The following is a 24,561-nucleotide window of genomic DNA, read 5'->3' on the forward strand; positions in this document are numbered from 1 at the left end:
TAAGTGTCAGTACTGTCAAACTCATTCAACAAACAAATAAACTCATCACTAGTCTTAATGTTACGAATAATAGCAGCTGTAGATATGGTTTCATCAAAATGAACTTTCAAAAACTTGAAAATAGTATCTTTATCTAAGGCTGGAATTAGATTCTTAGGAATGTTGAAACGATAAATATAATACTCAGTAAGATTCTTAGATAAGTTTGGCTTATATTTTCCAAATCTCAGATCATTTCCAGCAGATGACTGAATGTCGTCTGACCACATTCTAGCAATGAATTTCTCTTTAAATTCTTTAAAGTTATTTACATCAAAACGGATGAAAATCCACCAATCACGATGAGCAGAATTGGAATTAAGATTTTTTTCCAAAATACCTTTAATTTTGATCCAGTTTGTGATTTCATTTCTCTCAAGATACTCGGTCAAGTTTACTAAGAAATGCATTGGATTCTTTTTGTCAATTTGCATTTGGAATTCAAACCTATCGAAATTACTATTGTTACCAGTATGATTACACATCGGTTTTGTTGACATGTTCATTTTATTTATGTTTTTCCTAACCTCAGTTATAGCAGCTGTATTTTCTTGACAATCTATTTTCAAAGAGGATAATACCTTGATTTCCTTGTCTACTTTTTCGTTTAATTCTACAACCTCTTTTTCAACATGCTTAATACTTTCATTATTTTCTACATTGATAGCATTTTGTGTCATATTTTGTTGCTCAACTATGATCTTATATTTATTTACTCTTTCATTAACCTCATTGACCCTATCAGAAATTTGAATGATTTTGTTTTGCATTGATTTTTCTACATCTAACATTGATATTTCAAGATCATTAGTTTTCTGCTGTAGATGACCTATTTCTTTGTGATTTTTACTTAATGTATCATTTATCTCTTTTATTTCCCGCTTTGTACTAACCTGATCTAGTCTTATGCTAGCAAATTCTTGCTTCATATCATCAAACCTAGCATTTTGATCTTGTTTCAAATTATCAATCTTAGCATTTTGCTCATCAATCTTAGCATTTTGCTCATCAAACCTTTGTGTTAGGAATGCTATAAGATTTATATCATCTTTAGCTCCTACCATACTTGTTTCATTTGATATTTCTATTACTTCCTCATGAATTGTTACATTTGAAACGTTTTCACTTACAGATACACTATCGTTTGAGTCATTGTTTAAGGTTAGGTCTAAATCTTGTGATTCTTCATCTAAGTTTTGAATGTTTTCACTGGATAAAACTTCATTATTTTCATTGTTCTCCATCTTGCTACTGCGTAAAAAATATTCACTCATTAGAACCTGAACTTTCTCGAACCGATTTCCCACTCAGCAGCATCTCCCATTCATAATTCATCAAGATATCTATCCTACCAATAATTTTTTATAACCAGGGATATATTTTGTAGTTTTGGTCCCACACCAGGGCGTACCATTTGCCGTGCTACCAATTTCTCCTAAATAGGTTGGAAAGCATTTTTCACCTATTAACCTAAGGAAAGTTATCGGCTCCAAAATATTAGATTCTTGATAAACTATGAATGGATCTATTGCTTATGAATGAGAAATCCAGTTTTCAGAGCAAACCAACTTATAATCTTCAGAAGGATTTTGGCAATATACAAAACAATACCTTACACACTTAAGCATCTAAAATCATTACGAGCTGAATACTTATCCACTTAGCCTATATAGTTGAAAACAATGGCTATAGGCTTGTAAACACAAGAAACAATTAATTATAGACAAAATTAGAACACTATAAACTGTTCAAAACTCAATTTAAAACATTAAAAATTTCAATTAAACAGAAAAATATTCAGAGAGCACAAAATTAGAACACACAGCCAGCCATCATTTTTAGAGAGAAAGCTACAAGTCCGAGCAAACCACACCTCAAAATCAGTGATGACTTCATGAACACGTCACCAAAAAATTATAAATTACAAGTTTAGAATTTACATTTTACATTTGTTCTCAATAAAACTTTATTTCGAAACTGTTATTTTAAATTTATATATCATCTATATTTAAATAATCTATTAATCTGTTAATTCTGTCAACTCAGCCTCAGTGACACCATGGAACATGCAACACAATTATTTACGATAAATTCTCAGTCAAAAAGTTGTCTGTATATCGATTACTCTGATATTTACTATCAAGTTTTATAGATCTCGAATTGAAGATTCGATTTTAATCGAGAAAAAATGTAATATTACAATACATATATACATATGTATCGTTTGAAAAAAATCAAGTAGCACATGAAATTAGTTTTATATATTCAAATGTATAAACTTGTGAGTTCATCATAAATAGAGTATTTTCTTCAAGTCTTTGGTTTACTATGATAATTTTTATAAACTTGAGAACTAGCATTACACATTGATATACCCTTAACAATCACAATAAATTGTAAACGCACTTGTGCTGAGCCACTATGTAGTGATGCTCATGTCCTATTACTCTGAGCCATAAAAAACATGAATTGTTTGACATAATATAATAAAACTGCCCAATAAATCCATTGAATCAGCGGCCCAAAGAGCCTTGTCCTAATGGTTTTTTTATTATTATATAGTCTATATAATACATACTATATTATATAGTCTACTACACTGTATTATATACCATACCATAAACTCTCTTCGACTCTACCTATACTACTCTACATAGTATAGATATTCTTTTATTAGGTAGTAGAATAGTAAAGCTGTACTATTGTTCTTTGATAATATTTGAATTTGCTCAAAATTATGTTCCATGATGATGAAATCGAACCATTTTTTCTAAATGAGCTCTATCTTTCCAAATATAAGTAAAATTCTAAATGCTAAGTGTCGAATAAAGTTACTAAACATAACAGGAGGGGGCATATGCTTCATTGCACAAGGGTCGAAAATGTGCTAAATCTACCTTCCGAAGGGTATTGCAGTTGTATTGTTCTCGCTTGACCGTCCCATGTCCCCATTGAGATAGGTTTCACCCATTGATTTGATATTCTATTTTTTTGTTTTATTGATTTGAAACACAGTCGTCGTTAAAATATTCTAGTAGAATTCATCTAGAAGTGAAATATTACATTTTTAGGAGAGCAACTGGAAGAATTGAATACCAGGAGCTCTTATGACAATAACTTTGTATTTCTAACAGATAAGTGAAGTAAACATGTTCTTTCCAAATTTAGATGACATTCTTCATAATAATTATTGATTGATTGATAATGTACATAACTGAGGTTCCAATTTTGTTTTCCTTTGAACTTGATCTGCTGTAGACCTACAGGTCAAATGCTTCCGTTTTGACTTATTTTTGTACCTGAAGTTATACAATAAGAATGACATTGAAATCAAGTTGATTCAATTTTTGTTCACAGACATGGAGAAAAGAAGAAGAAACAGTCGTCTGCTGAAGTCAATGAAGACGAGACACTTGAAAATTTTAATTTGGAGCTCCAGCCATAAAATACGATTCGTCGCATTACTATGTTAATTATGAATGTTAAAGTAAAGGATTTATTCATCAATTTTGAAGTTATGTAATTTTTTCACATCCAGCTGAATATTCTATTTATTCTATAAAGTAGATTATTTATGTCAATGATTTTGAATCATTCTGAAGAACTTATTCAATCATTTCTAAAGTGATTTAAAGTAGTTTATTAATCATAATTTTGCTCACTTAAAGCATTGTAAATCATTGTAGAGTGATTTGAGAGTAATTTAAAAGTGTTTTTAATCTACTTTGAAATGCTTTGAAGTGATTTAAAAAGTACATAAATCAATGATTCAAAATGATTTTTAAGAACTTATTTAATCATTTGAAAGTGATTTCCAAGTAGTTTATAAATCACAATTTTGCCCACTTAAATCATTGTGAATCATTGTACAATCGTTTAAAAGTAATTTAAAAGTGATTTGAATCTAGTTTGAAATGCTTTGAAGTGATTTAAAAAGTACATGGATCGATCATTCCAAATGCTTCTAGAGAACTTATTCAATCATTTGAAAGTAATTTATAAATCACAATTTTGCCCACTTAAAGCATTGTACAATCATTTAAAATTACATTTCAAAGTACTTTAAACTGATTATTTTGCTGCTTGGGTTTCTAGATAAAACGCCCATTAAAAATAAAAATAGGTTAGAGTGGATAGTAATGTCCACTTTACAACCTTATTACACTGTAAATAATAATTGAATCATAAAATTTAATTGATGATGGGGATAGAAAATCTTCTACAAAGTAAATGCCAGCACTTGAAAAACAAATCATTCATAATGATGCTTAATTTTTTGGAATTTTATAATATAGTCATCATCAAATGATTGTGATGATTAATGTATTTCATACATTTTTATGTTATCCTACCTAAAGTATTTTGTTGTTTTAAGAAACATGATAGCGTAATTAAATAAAAATACTGAATCATCCTGATTGCTTCATCAAATCAAAGGTTGCAGTAAGCGTGTTTCTTAGATGAGGCTATCAGCTTCAGTTTTGAATATCTACAACCGTAGAGAAAATTGAATCGTTGGTTTTCTGAGCTGCATCAGCTTCAGTTAGAAGTGGTTGTGGTGGCTCTTCTAATTCAGGTTCGACATACAGTTCAACTGTTAACATTAAAGAGCAGCTACTGTTTGTTTCTTTGGCTGATCATTCATTAAAAAACAATTTTTAATTTCCGATGAGTTTGTTGTGCTCCAAATAAATAGAGTAAGTAAAATAACATTGACGGACGATGAAGTGATATTTGTGATAAAGTGAAGTGATTTTTATGAGATAAATGTATTCCCTCTCCATTAACTTTAACCATTTCATTTCGCTCAGTTGCTACCTCTTCTACTGCAGTATTGAAATTACGGATTTCAAAGACATCAATTATTATCCTTTGTAGAATTCCTTGATCTCTTCGAACTAGGTTCACAATCTTCATCGGACTGAAACATACGAAAAATGATTATTAGAAATCATATAAATTTCATTCTCAAGAATTCCAATGCAGTTCAAAAAGTGTAAGTCGTTAAATTCACTCAAGGTTTGTTGATGAATCTCAACTGTTATAAATAAATCAAGCCAGAGTTCCAGCTAGTTTCAAAGATTAACGTCAACACCTAAGATCCAAACCATCCAAATTATGATTCCAATACTTGATAAGTTTCAACTCGGCCTGCAACTGATGATGAACATGAACATTCATTATTATTAATATTCTGATTTTGGATACAGAATATTTAAGATACAATATCTAACGAGCGTTAGCGAGTTCCTACTTTTGACTCAAGGCCATCATTGTCCGGCTGTACGTTCAAACAAAACGTCTTTACGTTCAAAGAGCGCCGTGCCGCTTTTGACTGTTACTTGAAGCTATGAGACGCTAGTGTTTCCGTTCCAACACATATATTTTTCAAGCGCCAATTCCAGTAGTTGCAGAGTTCTAAAGAGATAATGACCGTTCAAAATTCGATCTCTTTTGTTTCTTTCCGTACTTCATTAACAACGCGTTAAACTTTCTATTCCTAGGCTTATTGTATGATAATATAGGATTATTCATCATTAAAACCGTGAATGAAGTAAATTAATTACAGTGATGGTAACAACGTGCATTAGTTAACAGCTAGTTGTAATAAGCTTCTAGGATGAAATTAAATTCGATAAGAATCTTATGTACGCCTAAAAAGTATAACTTGGAAGAATCTCAAGCTGATAATGGTAAGAAGTTTGTTCATTTACATCTTCTTCCATTCCTGTTAATTGGATTCTTGTCTCAGAAGCAGCAGCCGGCTGTTGAATAAAATATTTTCACATATTAAAAATGTAGTATTCACAGACTGACAGGCGAGCGAAAATATAATCTTCGAACAGTAAATTAATTCATCAACCATTGAAACTGTTCAATTGTAATGGTAGTATAGATTACAATTTTCTCGTCTGTGAAGTTTTGTTTTCTTATCGCTTGTTGCCTGATGTCATCAGTTTACAGCGTGAGAACTGGGGATATCGGTCTCACTACTTGTCTTCTCTCTCACTTTATTATTGAGAGAGAGGTATGCTTATGAGGGGAGTTAATTTTTGTCCTCTATTAATTGGCAAGCCTGATTGAGCTGTATCCAAGATTTTAGATAAGGCGTTGCTCGTCACTTTCGAGCCAGGGAACATCTGCGTATCTCTGCCCGATTTTTTAGTTGCAATTTATTCTAGTTTTGGTTTCTAGTCAAAATATTTAGTCGATCATTGATTGTGACCAAATTGTACATATTCACAAGTATTATTTTTCTCCTATTATGCTTTAATAAATTTCATGTAAAACTGGGGAAGAGAGAGATACGATAATGGCTCGATTTTATTCTTGAACAATTTCCGCTTAGAGGTACATATTTTATGAAAAAGATTTATAACTTGTATTTTATAGATTCATTAGATTGATTTTCCAAACAAATTTTTTGATTTCAGTTTATGATCTGATGTAACCTTTTATCAAGAGCGTCTGATGTAACCGTTTAGAGGTTAGGTATTGTTTCCTGTTATTTTAAATTACTTAAAAGTAATTTTGGCTGAGGTAACTTAATAAGAGTACTCAATGTTAGTTGCTTTGAACTCTCGCTTGAGACACCGAAATTATTTAGTTTTATTTCATTTCAAACAGCGGTTTACGAGTTGACATCCCACCGCCTTCACAATCATTAAGGACGGCCGCAGTGGATTCTAACAACGGGCTCTGTACTACGAACTCACAGGACGTGTCAGGGACAGCAACAAACCGTCAGTATCAAATCAATACAATACCCAGTACGATCAACGGAACAACGTATGAAAAAATAATTCATCGTGGAAAGGTGTAAACAGGGAAAACAAACTGGATTATGAACTGTTTCAAAAATGGGAGGGGTTCGCCAATACAGACTGTGTTTGGTGTGATTAGCATTTCTAAAAATGTTTAGTCACCCCTGACACAATCTAAGTCTTTGGCGTAAAAAATAATGAAAGGCGCCTAGGGACTATAAATTATATTTAATAGGTTAATTTTCTGTAATGTGAAGAACAGGTTGGTCTTGTAAACTTGTTTTGTTTTAGTTCGAATTTTACTAGAGTCCTAATAGATCCCGTTTGAGTAACTTCTCAACCTTAGATTTTGTTAAATTTCTTGTTTGCTGAAATAATTTATTATTTTGAAGATCTCTGTATTAATCTTGGCTTACCTGATTTCTTAAGACCTTATTATCTCTATTCAAAATATGTCTAGTCAGTTGAAATATATTTTTCCTCTACCTACTGTCTAAAGTACTTACTTTACTCCCTGAAACCTAATACGAAAGTGTCACTTTTTCGCTCTCGGTAGTAAAAAACAGAAAAACTCCCTAGGGAGTAAAAGTGACTCCATTTAAATAACATGGGGAGCATCTCTATTTTGAAACTTACATTGTAATAGGTTAGAAGGTCTAAGCTCAGATGAGAAAGCATAATAGAGGTGTCTGTCATTGAGTCAACTGAATTCAATACCACAACCAGAAATTTGATTAACTAATGAAATATATGTTATGTAAGAAAATTATTATATTCTTAATATTAGTAGACGATAAAAATTTATACAATTTTTAAAATATTTTATTCTATTCAAAATACCAGTCAACAAATATTTTTGATCTGCAATTCAAATGTGAACCGCGTGATCTGGAGTCAGCTATTTTTGGTAGCTGCTCAGCTGATATAATTGTTACAACTTTTGCCGATAGATAGCGCAATCGGCAGTGTCAATCAGACGACCGGTTTTTAGGTTTTAGATTTAGGTTATGTTGTTAGGAATCATTGTCACCAATACGTAAGTTATTGGAATGATTTTATTTGCAGTTTCTATAAAAAATGTAGATGGAGGAAAAATGTTGTGTACATCACGAGCGAAAAATACTTTTTCTCCCTCAGCTTCGCCTCGGGCTTCAAACTTTTTCCCACAGGGAGAAAAAGTCGTACTTTTCACTCTAGATATACAAATAACTATTGTAATGTTCACAAAATCAAGTCCATTAAAGTAATATATCTCTCTCTCTACAAATATGTTGTTCATTAATGAGTCTCCTTTCCACACCAGATAGTATGTCAAGTAGTCTTTATTTTGTTACGTGATTCAAAATTTATTCCAAATTTTTACTGCCAACCAAAGAAATGTAACACAATGATCAATATTATCAATCAAGAGCGCTTCAAGGAAGTATAATTTGGAATATTGCTTCCAGAAAAAATATAACAGAAGCAAAATTAACGTCCTCTTAAAGAGAAACACACACAGCAACAGACAGACGTATGCAAACATACGGAGGAAGAATCAAACATATGGATTTGAAGTTTTGGCTACTATATTGTTTTTCGATTTATATCTAACAAATAATCAAATCTATGGCTCATGTACTACAGCCGCGAAGACTCTAACTAGCCACGCGGCTAGTATCATCGCTAGAGTAGGTAGTTACATTGGTCAAGTTTACGTGAATAAGTTTTCTCAACATGTGAGTTAAATGGGCAATTTTGAAAACTGGAAGTCGATTCTTCATAAGCTCAAAAGTATTTGCTTAAATTATAGTATATAGTTATAAATTGAAAAATCTAATTAAATTCAAAGTTTTCTTCTTATTTTTCATAATTTTCCATTCAGTTGCTTTTATACATTCCATTTGTACCTTCAATATTCAAGTTGAATCCAAAAGTCAAACATGTATACCAAAATATCCTATTTTGTGCAGAAGTTTGAAAAATTTGGATGCCTGAAGAAATTAGGTTACAGATGGAGAAAAGTCGAATCGTTACCAAGACAGCATTATATTCATATTATTTGGGACCTGTCTGTCGGTCACTTTATTTGTACCATGATATTGCCTTTGGCAACAATTTGACATGTCTATTTGTGACCTACTCATAATATATTATTTAATATAAGTGTTTTTCAAAAATAACTGATTTATTTCAATAAGAATATGCAAGACTAGCTGTAGAGTTTCCTATAATACCAAAAATGAACGTTCAAGTTCATTGAACGTGAATATTTTTACATGCATCGAGAAGAAAATAAACCCATGTGGATTTAATTTCAAGAATATTTTTACATGCATCGAGAAGAAAATAAACCCATGTGGATTTAATTTCAAGAAATGTTCGCATTTCTATTTCGTACATATTGTATTATTATACAGCAAAAACTCATGTCAACTAACGCAAAACTACAAAAAATTAAACATCATGACGTTACCATTGCATCGATGTAACGTAGGCTTGAAATGCAAAAAGTTCAATATTATTCGAGGAAATCATGAATGAAGGAAGGTGAAACGACGAGTAACTGAAAGCTATTCACATATAACAGAAACTCTCAGTAAATGTCATTATGCAATTATTTTTTGTAGCATTCCTTTACGAATGCATTTCACCCCTGAGAACAAGCTTCAAAAAAGTGAATGAAATCTACAATTCACTGTGAAATACTGTCTTGTATAATTGAAGTTTCAATAAGTCACCAAAAACAATAAATTGTGAAATACTAGCTTCGTCAAAAGTGATTAATTGATAAAAAAATACGATTGATTGTAGTATTAGAAACAAATACACTAGACATTAAATCAGCGCGAAGCGCCGCCAGCTTTGTTCAAATTTGTGGCCTCCTTTTTCAATACTCTATTTAGCAATTAAATTCAACCAGTCCACATCAAGATTTGTCAAAAATATCTGGAGATAGTGCCACTATTCATTTCCCTTGATTCTACATTTTTTACTCAACATATTTTTTTCAAACAAGCAGAACTTCCTTGGACCTTTTTGAAAATGGCTCCAAAATTACGTCCTTCGTGGTTATAATTAGTTTTAAAAAGGATTCTTTGTATTACATAGAATATATATAATTATAGAGACAACCCACCTCAACATCGATTTCGGGAAATGCAGTCTGGTTGTTAGTCTGGCCTTTCAGTTGGCTGTTTGAGCTTGGTGAAAGTTTCTTCTGAAATATCAAAATGCACAATAAGTGAAAAAAAATCAGCCAACATGATAAACCTTCATTGATTCATAACTACACAGAGAGAAACATCAAGATTAAAAACCAAGGTCCTTGTCCAAGGTTGCTTGTATCGATATCTAGTATTACTATTGATATTATCGATATATGGACTGTAATGAACTGTGATAATGATTTTTAAGAAGCATGGATGTAGAAATAAATCAATCGTAGCCAACTACGAGGAAGCTTGTGAATAAAGCATACAAATAACTCAAGACCTTCATCTACGATCATGCTTTACAGTTTTACAATTGATGTTAAAACAAATGGGCAGTAAATCTCCTAAAGGTGTGTCAACCTAGGATCGTTTTGATGCAGATTCTACGATAGGGCAGGTCAATTTTCTCGAATAAATCAGTGGTTTCTTTGTCACTATTCAGTCTAGAAATGGTTGGTTATTCAGTATATCACAGTGATCCATAAACATTCGACAACTTGTTTAATAATGTAACAAAAACAATCTTCTCTTACAGTCTTCATCAGTAGTTTGTTCAAAAAGCCACATTTTATCAGGGTACTGTATTAGTTTTTGGTTTAATGACGTAAGATCACCTATAGTGAGATCCACGTTATAATGGCAGTATTTTATTAACATTGGTATTGCTATCCTTGTCTATCATACCACAAAGCAGATAGCGCAATCCTTTTCTACCTCTGCAACGTTGCCAGATCGTTTTTCAACAATGTAGAAATATAATTATCAATTAACAAAATATCTAATCTCTATAATGAAAATGTAATATTTAATCATAAAAACATATTTTCTTGACGAATAGAATATAATTGATCATTTTCAACAGGAATTTTTATATATTTCATAATACGACCAATATCAGGTATCTTCTACAGGAGGCAGTGGCAAAGCAGAGAATCGGCAAAGCTGTTCTCTTATCTCTCTCCACTGCCATAATAACGTGGACCTCATTATAGCTAGCCGCATAGCTAGCGATTGACGCTAGAAATAGCACCAAATTTCACGAATGATTTATCAACATTACTTGAAGAAATGTAAGTCAAATTATGTACAAAGTTTTCCTGATTTAAGATGTATGAGCATAAGTCAAATCTCATACAAACACTCCCATTGATGTTTGTGGAAGCAAACTGAACAAGTTGAACATTTTTCAATTTGACAAATCCTCAGACTTGAATCCATCTATACGAATCTAAACGTTCCTAATACATGCAATCTTCAACTTCAAGCTACAGTATATATTATCATATAAAAAATGAGATTGTTAGTTTGATTTTGTGAATACAGTCATTAGGAATGAACATTTTTACTGAAGTAATAACTGTACTGAAAACTAGATCTTTGAAAAATTGTCACACACTAACCGGAACCTGCATATCAGGCGGCAGATAGTTCTTTTTGTTGTCGATGGAGTCATCCATTCTCTTGAAATACATGGCCGGTATTCTTGGTTCGGTGGGGAAGTTACGCATTTCGAAATTTATTGTTTTTGATACAAGAACCGTCATGGCCAGATCGCAAAGGGTCCACAATCTCTGTTAACACACAAATTCAGAAACCAAATCACAAAAAAATCATCGTTGAAAATACACCACTGACTCACTTGCAGCCAAACACTGAGTCGTCAAAAATCGATTACGGTCTCGATCTTTGACGTTGTCGATTATTTTTTATAGGCTCAATCCGGCTGATATTATAACTGTTGTGAGGCCCATTAACGGCTTAAATTATATACTCAGGTGAGGTGGAACTTCCGTCAGGGACTCCCCACCAATGAAAGCCATACGAATATTATTATACACTCAACAAACTGATCTGTATTATTCTCAATTATACAGAGTGTCCCACCAAGGTTGTAACAGCCGTTGACCATAGATTCTACTCGACATTTCTGACGAAAAATGTTCAGTAAACTTCTATCATATCGACCTTAGTTTTCGAGATATATCGATTTTCCGATATTTTCAGAATATGTCTACTTCCGGTCATTAAATACTCAATAACTCGAGAACTACTGCTCAAATTTCAATATCAAGGGTATTGTTGGAAAGAGAAAAACATTTCAAACTAAATTAATGTAAATTTATTTGCTGTTAGATATTTTGTAGAATTTTATTAGGGCTTGAGCATGAAAAAATGCTATTCTTCAAATTCAAAGTCAAATTTCAAACAGTTTTTTCTCGATTTTTTGCGGGTAATTATAGTGATTCCAAATATTTCAAAAACTTCTCCATTTCATAAGCTTTCGAATGAATATAAATTCAAAAAGGGAAGTTCCATGATAAAGTGTTCAAAACTGCTATTATCTGGGATGAACACCTTCAAAATGAGGAAATTCACAAACAGCATGCATCAAGTGATAATCCTAGGGGTGAAATTACCTGATTATTGCATTATTTCCTGTAACATATAGCCTAAATCCTAAATAAAATATTAACCATACAATTTTACAAGATCCAACAAAATTTATTCATAGAATAATAATTCAAAGTAGATGAATGACAGAATTAAAAAAACTGATGGCAATCATTCAGATGGTAATCAAGTTACATATTATCATGCTCACTGCTTACAGGAATTCAAAATAGCCTTCTTTTCTGTTTATGCAACTTCTACTGCCATTCATGAAGCTTCGAGTTGCCCGTCTCACTTCGTTGGGCCGTGTCTGAGAATCAGTTCCTCCCAGGTCTCTACAGTTTCTCTGTAAACTTTACAACCCCCCAAAAGTAGAAGTCTGTTGGAGTAAGATCAGGTGAGCATGGTGGCCAACTTACGGGTCCACCTCGGTCAATCCACCGCTCAGCATAATTGTTATCAAGCCACCCACGGAAGTTTCTAGCATAATGAGGGAGGCAGCCATCCAACTGGTGCCACATATTCTACCTCAAATTGAGAGGCACGTCTTCTATCAATTCGTGAAGCTCATTGACCAGAAAGTCCATAAAAACTTCTTAAAAACTTATTCTTGCTGGGAAAATGAAAGGTCCAACAATATTTTTATCAATCATGCCAGCCCAAACATTGAATGAAAACTGATGCTAATATCGATATGATCTATGATTAAGGACCATGTAGGCTATGTATATTGTGCAAATTTACAGCACCAGTTCTTGTGAACGTACTTTTATCTGTGATCTGTCCATAAAATGTGTAAAACACAATTTTGTGCTAAGATCCAACTGCAAAACTGCTCCTTGAAACAGTATCAGGTTCATTCAACTCTTGAACTGGGGTATCAAGAGATGATCGAAAGTTATTTTCCTTCAATATTCTTTGAACTAGCATTCTTGAAACATCCAACATCCCAGCTGCCGGCCGGATGCTGGATCGAGGATTCTGCTCGAAATACTATAAGATTCTCAAAAGCTTCAAAAATTAAGACGGGCCTCTAGTACCTTGAAACTGATCCTAGGCCCTTGCCATCTTGACATCTGTCAATCTTAAAAACGTGTTATGAGATGGGTGTTTTCGGCCAGGAAAACGTCTCCTGTATACTCTCTCTGCCTCTCTTGAATTGTAACCACACTCTCCATACACCAATAACATGTTCAAGTACTCAATAAAGGTGAATTTCATGATAATGAACGCGAACACTTCTTTACTAACCAAAGTTGATAGATATCATGTCAATTAACTGGAAAGCATACTGAAAACTATACTGAAAAAAGGCTGAAACATACACTTCTTGTTATTTTATTCAGGATTTATGATACAGGAAATAATGCAAATTATTGAAAAAGTCATATCATTGTAGAATTTTAAAATGTTGAATGTTGAAACTTGTGAATATTGTCAGAGAGAAATCAGGTGATTTCACCCTTAGGATCAACACTTGATGCATGCTGTTTGTGAATTTCCTAATTTTGAAGGTGTTAATTCCAGATATTAGCAGTTTTGAACACTTAATCATAGAGCTTCTTTTCGAATTCATACTCATTCATACACATACTGAAGCTTATGAAATGGAGAAGTTTTTGAAATATTGGAGCCACTATAATTACCAGCAAAAAGATCGAGAAAAATTGTTTGAAGTTTGACTATGAAGAATAGCATTTTTTTAAGTTTAAGCCCTAATAGAAAACTACAAAACAGCAGATAAAATTACATTAATCTAGTTTGAAATGTTTTTCTCTTTCCAACAATACCCTTGAAATTGAAATTCGACCAGTAGTTTTCGAGTTATTGAGTATTTAATGACCGGTAGTAGGCATATTCTGAAAATATCGAAAAATCAATATATCTCGAAAACTAAGGTAGATAGGAAAAACGTTTACTGAACCTTTTCTGTCAGAAATGTTGTGTAGAATCCATGGTCAAAGGCTGTTACAACCTTGGTGGGACACCCTGTATATGTACAGTAAGCAATTGTCTTCGAATGTTTTCCAAAGTTTCATCAAAAACAGTCCTACACTTTTACAAGTTTCCAATTTTTATTATTTGAACAAACATTATTTCAAGTATAATACCTTTTTTCAAATATTATTCATATTCGGATCGTTCTCTTGGAACTTGCACTAAATGAGGTATATCGAAATTAATTTTTTTACTCCTCTCATTTTTTCTATATCCAATATTTAAATATTTTAGAATAGTTGAACATTTATGGACAATTTTTACTATCATAATATGATGAATTAAAATACGTAATAAGAACTTATAATGTCTCGCTTGGAAAAATTAAAACTGAATAATAACTTACCACATTGATGTTATTGTCATCATTAGCTGTGGACAAGTAATGATTCTTCATTTGTTCATTGAGCTCCTTGTAGTAACCAAAGCAGAAGGTATCTTTCTGCGCAATCAGAGGCTCTAAAATGTGAGTTAGACAAGTCTGCATTTGGGCCAATTGGTCTTTGTCTGTGTGGTCAGTGAACACTGGGCAGTGAGTCAACACCGGCATAGCAAACACAATCATCATATCTGGCATGATGTTCGGCAATTGTTGAATCATTTTTGTTTGATAGGGTTGTGTACCAGCTGCAACAAAAATAGAAAATACTAGTTTTCTTTCAACATTAATTGGAAAAAAATGTTATGAAAGAGAAACAAAAATGGGTTTAATTGTTGATAATACTTATTCAAATTCAAATTTATTGATTCTCAAAAAAATATACATCACTTTCAAGACAAATATATATATATAGTAGATATAAAAATGATACTTTGACGAAGCTTTTTTGCTCGAAATCCCCTCCCCCCCTCCACCCTCGACCATCCCACCGCCCCTTCCCCTCGTCCACAGGGTGGGGGGTGTTCTAAAAATAGATTTCCCCTTCCCCTTGCCCAGTGGTGATGAGGGGTATGAAAAGAGAGAAAGATATATATCTCTCTCTCACTCTTTCTAAAAATAGATTTCCCCTTCCCCATGCCCAGTGGAGATGAGGGGGATGAAAAGAGAGATAGATAGATATATAGATAGATAGGGGGAAGAAAGATATATCTCTATCTCTCAAATAGATTTTCCCTTCCCCTTGCCCAGTATAGATGAGGGGGATGAAGAAAGTGAGGGAAAAAATAATTTCCCTTTGAGGGAAAAATTCCCTCTCTCTACATCTATACTGACAGATTAAAGTGAATCCTTCTCTCTACATCTATTGCTATACTGACAGAATGAAGTGAATCCCTCTCTCTACATCTATACTGACAGATTGAAGTGAATCCTTCTCTCTACATCTAATGCTATACTGACAGATTAAAGTGAATCCTTCTCTCTACATCTATTGCTATACTGACAGAATGAAGTGAATCCCTCTCTCTACATCTATACTGACAGATTGAAGTGAATCCTTCTCTCTACATCTAATGCTATACTGACAGATTAAAGTGAATTGAGAAATTCCCTATCACTCTACATCTAATGCTATACTGACAGATTAAAGTGAATCCTTCTCTCTACATCTAATGCTATACTGTCATATTAAAGTGAATCCAGAGAGAGGTCAATGACTCTCTCTACATCTATTGCTTGATAATCTATTGCTATACTGTCAGATTGAAGTGAATCCTTATCTCTACAATAATCTAAGTTCTATAATATCCATATTATGCTTGGTTTCCAACTGACAGTCAAGAGTTCAGTCAAACTGTTTATGAATGTGTAAAAAAAAATTGAGCTCTTTTGCTGTACAAACATCCCAGTCGTTATTGTTAAAGTGTTTTCTCCGACAATATGTAAGTATAATTGGAATGAGCTAGCATATCTAAAAATACTTACATATTCTCAGACCTATTTCACTCGGGGGAAATAATACTCAACGCCTATAGTTACTATGAAACTGTCTTAAGGATATACAATTCCCGCTCACATTCAATTCCCATGAACGAGAATTAAAACTTCTGATGTTATCCTCATTCAAAACCACTGAATATTGTTTCAGCAACTTAATAGTGTGTTTAAAGTCACCTTCACTATCAATATCGATAATTGTAAGGTGAATTTCACCATTATCGGCAAATGTTACCTTCATTACTACAAACCAATCATAAGGATAAAATTCAAAACCCCATTCGGCTAGTGGATTTGCTTCTACAGAGAACTCGTTGAAACTTCTCCAATCAAAATAGTTAGACAACATGTTGTGAACTTGTCAGTTCAACTGTTTAGACTGAAGTGATGTGTGCGCCCGCGCGCCTGCTTGCTACACTCCCCTTGTTGAATGTTTCTCCAGACAAATGACACGTGCGCCATGCTCTGCTCCCTGTGAGGTCGATGTTTTCCCCTTCCCGAATTCTACAGATAAGAGCGAGTTAATAATAACTCCTGCATCGAAAAAACCGTTACATTCAATCATAGACACATGAAAAAATGTATAGACTGATTTATCATCTTGAAGAGACATGTGTTAGCAAGAAAACCGTTAAAGTTCACTATGCTTCAAATTTCTCTCTCTCATAATATGTCAAGTGTTATCCTTTCACAAGATTTAATGTTTTTGGAGTCCAAACCCTTTATACTGGGCTTCATCTTGAAGCAGCATGTGTTAGCAAGAAAACCGTTAAAGTTCACTGTGCTTCAAATTTCTCTCTCTCATAATATGTCAAGTGTTATCCTTTCACAAGATTTTATGTTTTCGGAGTCAATACAACCCCTTTGTACTGGGCTAGACCCATTTTGGTTGTTATAATTTCGGCTACCTGATTTTCTGAAAGGTTATGCTGCTTAGCTTCTATCCAATTCATATTAAAGCTCACGCGTGCATATCTGGACACGATATTGTAAGCTACCCTGTGGATGAATAAATTAAGATAATCTATGAATGCAGCCGAACATTGCAGTCTCATAACAGATCCCTCTTCCAAATTTTTAATTGCCTCAGCTATTTCATCACGAATGCTTTTCACAGCGACTTCCATCTTGTTTTTCTTAATAAAATCTCTTATATCATTTTTAGTTGCATACTTTTCTGCAATTTGATTAATCAGAATAGCAATAGCATCTTTTGTGATGAATTGTTCAATACCGTCCATAATATTAGCTTTTATTGCACTCGCCATTTCAGATAATCAATTTTCAAACTCTTCCTTTGTTATTGAAGAACTATAGTCAATTTCTGCAAAGTAGATTCTAAATATTGCTTATCAATTGGCGATGGCTGTGTTTCATTTACTTTAGTAAAAATTTCTGTACTAAGCTGTTTTAATTTAGTATTGAGGTGGTTTCTGTCCAGCACCTCCAAATTCTTAATTTTATCTGATATGGCTTTTAATTTCTCATCTAAATAACCTTTATCAACTTTATCATTGTTAATACTGTCCAACTGGGATGATAAGCTATAGGATGATACTTCTCCTAGAGCAGATTCTAAAGTTAGAGTTCTCTCTGCAATAGCTTTATCGATATTGGCGCTAAAATTTTGTAATGAACTTAGAATATGTTCTCTTTCAATTATGCTCACACTGATATTCTTAGTATTTTCCGGAATGAGTTTGGTTATTTGCGAATCTAAATAAAATTTCACAGCTTCGCTGATTCCTTGTTGATTTATGGATTCGATTATTTTCTGTGTTATCTAGTCAATATCACACGTAAGATTAGCGTAAGTAGGTGTATCACACCGACCGAATCGATGCAGAGTCATCGTAACACTAAACAATTAGTTTTGCTTCTTTAAGCTCTTCAATTATAGAGGCAATCTCAACATCATGTCCAGTGTTGCCAAAAGCTTTTGACGAATAGAGTAAATTTAATCTTTCCACTAATTTGTCAAAATTATCAAAGTATTGATAAATTCTATCATGAGAATTATTTTTTGCAAATTTCAATAAACCCCATCCCTTCTTTTTACTAATTTTTTTACTGGGAAATAACTTCTGAATCATTTGCGATTTAATTCCCTGATTTCATTTAACATACCCTCTTCGATCTAAATGTATGCCTGTAAGTGTTAAGATTTTTTATACTTATCCAGATCTCTCTGATTATAAAGATTCGAATTCGGTCTTGAACTGAATAATAACTCAAGTAGACCATGTGTTAAACGAAATCTTTCATTATATATATCTATATAACCATTATCAAATATTACTTGCTGATTTCCAATATAATACATGTCATCTTTAGAATTGTATGAAATTCCATAACTAATTGAATTATTCAATTTTTCCGCATGAAATGTTTTTAGATATTGTGACAGCACCTCATCGTTCTTACTAGAACCAAGTAAACTGTTTTCAAATTTAGTTGAGCTTAAAAGATTGCCTGTTGAACTCCCATAGCTTTTATCATAACTCGACTCCTCATCATCAATCTCCATGCTCTCTTCTTCCTCTTTTACTTCTTCCTTTTTTGGTTTTACACCATGATTGGAGTGAAAACTAGATTTGTTTTTTCCCAGTTCAATTATGGGCTCTATCAACGGTGAGAGCATTTTCCTATTGTATTCCTCCGATCGTTTTCTGAAATTAACTAAGCTTTTATGCTTGTCGCTGATTACTCTTCTCAATTTCTTAATCTTATTGATTAAACCAACATTCTTTCTATTCAGCTTTCTGCTGCGTGTTTTAGACAACATGACTGCACAAAGAATCAATCTCTACTGAACGGTAAGAAATGAATCAAGCGAATCTCGGTACTTGCCGCTATTAATTACACACTCAGTCATAATAGTTACAAAATTATGAGTTTTACGATTCCAAACTTCATGACAAAGTTTACTGAAATCTTTATAAGAAATATCTCCTCCAACATGATCTCTGTGAATTAATTTCAGACTCAATAAATCTTTCTTGAAGATTATAATCATATTTGCATTGTCCCTAGTGAAATGTTTCTGTGTAGCTCCATAACTCTGAATTAAATATGCAGTGTCAATATTACGATGTCGTCCCATAGTAAAATATTCTCTTATTTGAGGTACATGATTAAGTTGTAAGTCGTCAAATATAACTAAAGAATATTCTGATATTTTGTTTGGATGAGGTATAGATTCAGAATTGTTGTTTATATGAAATTCAATATCCTTCATTTTTGAAAAGACTTTTCTCAAAAACAAGTACTTATCTTGATAGTTGCTTTTAGTATGCAAGTATAGGGTCATTCAAATAGAGCGCCGGTTTTTAAACGGCTGGTAAATTTTCGTTTATCGGTTGGCAACAATGCGTGACCTCGATTCTATTTCTGGTAACATTCCGATTGTCAATTCTGATCGTATTTCTTTAGATCTTGCAGTCTGTGTCTAACCATGGAGAAGTTTACTTGTGCGCAACGAGTGTTAATTGTCAAAACGTTCTATCAGAATGGAGAGAGTTATGCGGCTACTGTCAGGCTACTTCGCGGTACTCTAGGACGAAATGAAGCACCGAATGAATCAACAGTTCGCAGACTCATGAAAAAGTTCTTTGAGACGGGCTCAACAGTCGACCTTAAAAGTCCTGGACGTCGTCGTTCTGTCCGAACTGAGCAGAACATTACGTTAGTTCGTGACAGTGTTGCTGTTAGCCCAGCGAAATCAATTTGTCGCCATGCTCAGCAATTGAGATTGAAATGTTCTTCTGTACGGAGAATTCTTCGGTACGATCTCCAATGTCACCCCTACAAAATACAGTTGACGCAACATTTGAAAGTGACAGATCACCAGAAAAGACGACAGTTTGTCAACTGGGTATTGGGAAAACTGCAGGAGGATGACAGCTTCGCAAACAAAATCATCTTCAGTGATGAAGCGCACTTCCACTTGAACGGTTTCATTAATAAACAGAACTGCCGTATTTGGGGTTCAGAAAACCCTCGCATCATTTCAGAAAGAGAAATGCATGCACAGCGAGTGACAGGTTGGTGCGGCTTTTGGTCAGGTGGCGTCATCGGCCCTTATTTTTTCGAAGACCAGGAAGGTAAAGCAGTGACAGTGAATGGAGACCGATACCGTTCGATGATTAGGGAGTTTTTATGGCCTCATTTGGATGGAATAGACATTGACGAGTTGTGGTTTCAGCAGGATGGTGCCACATGCCACGCTGCCCGCGAAACAATTGTGTTGCTCAATGAACGGTTTCAGGATCGCGTCATTTCTCGTAATTCCGATCATCATTGGCCACCAAGGTCGTGTGACTTGACGCCTTGTGACTTTTATCTTTGGGGTCATCTGAAGTCATTGGTGTATGCTAATAAACCCCGAAACATCAATGACTTGAAGGAGGAAATTCGACGGGTTATCGGCGAAATGGAAGTGGAAACTTGTCGTGCAGTAATAGGGAATTTCATGGACAGAGTTGATGCGTGCCAGCGCAGTAGAGGAGGACACATTCATGACATAATTTTTCATACATGAAATCGGAAGGTGAGATGAACATGTTGATGTATTTATTTTCAATTTTTCGTTTAAATTAACCTCTTAATTTGATATATTAAAACCGGCGCTCTTTTAGAATCACCCTTTATATAGTTTTAAATCTCAACCCATTCTTTGAAAAATCAAATTAAATAGCAAATTGGTCTTGCCACAGCCTGAAGAGCCTATTATAAGGATCCTTGCATTAAGGGCAACAGCTTACCATTTTTACACCATGTTGGCATTTCTTTCTGTCTTATAACATTGTCGAAATTAACTATCTGGATATTATTCATGTTAGACACGTGTACAGCATGTGATCTGATAAGGAACTAATCATTTTTCGTAAGTTATCAAGGAGGAGGCTGTGCGCTAGACACCACATGGATGTCTGAGTGTGTATAGCTTATGACATCAGAATGCAGTCGACAGGTGCTCGCTGCCACTCTCCCCTTTCATAGCAATGCACTGATAGAAGTTTCTCACTTCAATAAATCGTTCCCCCTCTCTCCCGCACCCTCTTTACTGGAATGCATCTGTTGCTCGCCCTTATCTAAGCCTTAGCAAATTACAAAAATGAAACTTCAGATTGAAATGAAACTGAGAAGCATTTTTTGATAAAGACATATTATATTTACACCAAATCTTTGTTATATTTACACTGAATGGAATGTATTACAATGTGATATTACACTGAATGGAATGTATTACAATGAGATATTACAATAGATTATTTTTCATCTAATAGTTGACTTCTACTAATATAACTAGGTGTTGAAAATCCAATCCACTTAACAAGCAATCCTTTTTTGTCGCGCTTTAATATTTTTTCAATCAGATATACCTGTCTCTCCAATTCATTTAATTCTGTTTTTTTAATTTCTTCTCCGTAAAACCTACCACTAATTACTTCTCCGTTTAGATCTCACAAGCTGTACGTTACAGGTTGAGAAGGGAATATAGAATGAATCACAAAATACTCTGCACTCCAATTTATGTTATAAGATTTATCGAAAAAAACCCTTTACTTTGAGATTCGTACAACATCTCCTAGCTTAAATTTTGGTTTTGAATTTTTCAATTTATATCGTCTATTGAATGCCAAATTCAAAGACATTGAAACATGATTACAATCTTTTTTCCTCACATCTTTAGATTTCATTCTAATTGAAGTGTGCATTGTTGTATTATAATCGCAAACCAAACTGTCTAGTTGCGATATCCAGTTTTTGGTTCCACGTTCAGTTAAATATCTATAAATTTTTGCTTTAATTGTTCTATTAAACCTTTCAACTATGGAAGCTTTCTTATTGCTAAAAACATGGTGATGTTTAATCCTGTATCTATCTAATAGCGCTTTAACTTTTGAATTAAAGAATTCTGTTCCCTGATCTGATTGGAACAACTTGACTCCCTTATTTTTAGAAATAATTGGCTCGAGTGCATCAAATACAGATTGACTTGACTTGTCTTTTAATGGTACACAATATGCGAATTTTGAAAAACAATTAATAACAGCTAAGATATACCTATAACCTTCGTTAAAACATGATAAACTGCTCATCTCAATGAGATCGGCTTGAAGCAAGTCTTTTTCACTTTTCAACTCATATTTGCAAGTGGGATAGTTAACGCATGGTACACTACGAAGTTCTAACGCTATCTTAGATCTAATAATATTCATATTTACAACACGAAATCAAAATTAGTGGTGATTGATGATTGTCGCAGGACCTACTGGGCAATCAGTTCAGAGCGTGTTGGCACTCTATAATGTCCAAAAGGTAAAGTGTCCACACTGTTCCCAGCAATATATCTCTTATCGTCATAAGGACTCAAACAGATTTTTGCACATTCAATCTGATACATGGTGTGATTATAGGACCTCATCATATTAAATTTTTCAATGTGTTCACAACGTTCAATCAGCGATTTCTTATATAAATTAAAATTAAGTTTTCTACATTTCACTCCAGTCTGTACACCCTTTGCTACGCATTTATTTACAGGTTCTTCATTCTCGTTACATACTAAATAAGAGTAAAGTTTTGATCAAAGCCCTACAAATTTATGAAAGGGTTTCGAGGCTGTCTCATCCTTGAACTTTCCTACAACTTTATTTCTCTCCATGGAAAAGCATTGGTGGAAGGAGGGTAATTACTAGTGTCAAAAAGGTTCAAATTTTCTTTAATCAACTGATACACATCTTCCACTTTTACGTTTAAAAGGAAACTATCGGTATCGGTCATACAGAGTTCAACGTGATCCCATGGTATAATTTTTTGTAATTTACAATAGAAAAAATCGTACATATGGAATTTACTCAACTCCAGTATGGAAAACCTGGAATAGACAGGCTTGTTCATTTTTAGTTCCAACTTGCGAGAGAAAACCGTTATCATGTTCGGACTAATTATTTGCCAGTGTTTGCATAACAGATTTGAAATGTACTTATCTAACCGTTTTTCATCTGTGATAATTTTAACATTGATATGCTTGCGAACAGATTGTATAGTCTTACCAAAGATCAAATTGCAACAGGCCTTAAAGAAGGATATTTCAAATTTATTTTTCGCGTTCTGCCTATTCCGGATATTGAAGTCGATGTAGCTTTTCAGCCAGGGAGATTGGGAAAAGCTGATGATGTGATGTACTTTCGATAATTGCAATCCAAGTTGAAGGTAGAGCTTTAAATTGAGGTAATGGACAATGTACTTTTCACGGTCAAAAAGTGTGTTCATGAGCTTTTTGGTTCCAGTTTGACCGTTCTCATTTGTTTGATAGTTTGACAGCAATTCGTGCGGGGGTGTTTGGTGGAGAGGTGCGAGTGGGAAGCTGGCATGCTTATCATGTAACTCTTTCAGATACTTGAGATCACATTCTATTATATATCCAGTTTCTGAATTGCTGTCCAAATTCGCGAAATCAAGCTTGGAAATTTCTTCCTCTGAGAGGAATTTGAAATTTCCAACAGGTAAGTTTCTGCTCATAGCTTCCAAGTATAAACTGTTTGCATCGATATAAAGGAGATAATTACTCGGTTTTGAAGGGTCATATGTCTTGGGTAGATGTTTGTTATTTGCCTCACAATAACGTTTACCGATAAATGACACCCCGCCCCTCATCCCTGCCTCAAACATGAGATGCATGTCAGGATGAATAATCAACTTTAGTGTGTTTCAACATACAATTCCAGGTAGAGTGGGCGAGGGAAACAAAATGAGTGACATCAAGGCCATATGAGCTAAAAAGTGTGGACCTCATGGATTCAAAAACTTCCATTAATAGCATCATGTCCAAACATAAATGGGAATCGTGATATTCACAGAGCGATTTCAGCTTGAATGTCGAGAACACTCTTTGCGTATGCTCATATTCTTCGCGAGACAGAGGTGTATCAGTTAAATCATTATGAAAACATTCAATGGGAGGAAGCGATGTTTCCGCAAATTTTTCGGGACAACTCATGTATGAGTAAGGATATATTCCTTTTTTCAACAAGAGTTGTCTGTGTTCACGTGGGGGGTCATGAAACACTGAAAATAAACGTTCAAACTTCTTTTCCATGTCTGTACTTTCCACCAAATTACGCACCAATACTTCCAAGGATTCGCTCATAAACTTGTAGGAATCTAAAAATTTAATTTTGCCTACTGAAACTCTCAAAAATCTGTCAAAAATATCGGTGTCTAAGAATGGTTCAGTGCAAAGCCCGCAGTTTACCGAATTTTGAAATTCCTGCTCTTGACTTTCGGATAA

The 24,561-nt window shown here is 33.8% G+C and overlaps 2 protein-coding genes across 2 annotated transcripts in view; one reads left to right on the top strand and one right to left on the bottom strand.

Moving 5' to 3' along the window:
* LOC111046540 overlaps window positions 1-3,547 on the top strand; it is a 47,983-nt gene extending 44,436 nt beyond the window's left edge. Inside the window, exon 3 of the mRNA XM_039443631.1 lies at window positions 3,397-3,547. Within this exon, the coding sequence (XP_039299565.1) occupies window positions 3,397-3,512 (116 nt within the window). The 3' untranslated portion in view covers window positions 3,513-3,547. The remainder of the gene's footprint in view (window positions 1-3,396) is intronic.
* A 5,885-nt stretch (window positions 3,548-9,432) lies between these two features.
* The window catches only part of LOC111051597 (sister chromatid cohesion protein PDS5 homolog B), a gene marked incomplete in the record, with an annotated part of 199,314 nt that continues 184,185 nt past the window's right edge, over window positions 9,433-24,561 (bottom strand). The window contains 4 exon segments of the mRNA XM_039443468.1: window positions 9,433-9,438; window positions 9,922-10,002; window positions 11,398-11,568; window positions 14,733-15,013. Of these exon segments, the coding sequence (XP_039299402.1) occupies window positions 9,433-9,438; window positions 9,922-10,002; window positions 11,398-11,568; window positions 14,733-15,013 (539 nt within the window).

This window comes from Nilaparvata lugens, chromosome Y, assembly GCF_014356525.2.
Source record: "Nilaparvata lugens isolate BPH chromosome Y, ASM1435652v1, whole genome shotgun sequence".
NCBI classification, from domain to species: Eukaryota; Metazoa; Arthropoda; class Insecta; order Hemiptera; family Delphacidae; genus Nilaparvata; species Nilaparvata lugens.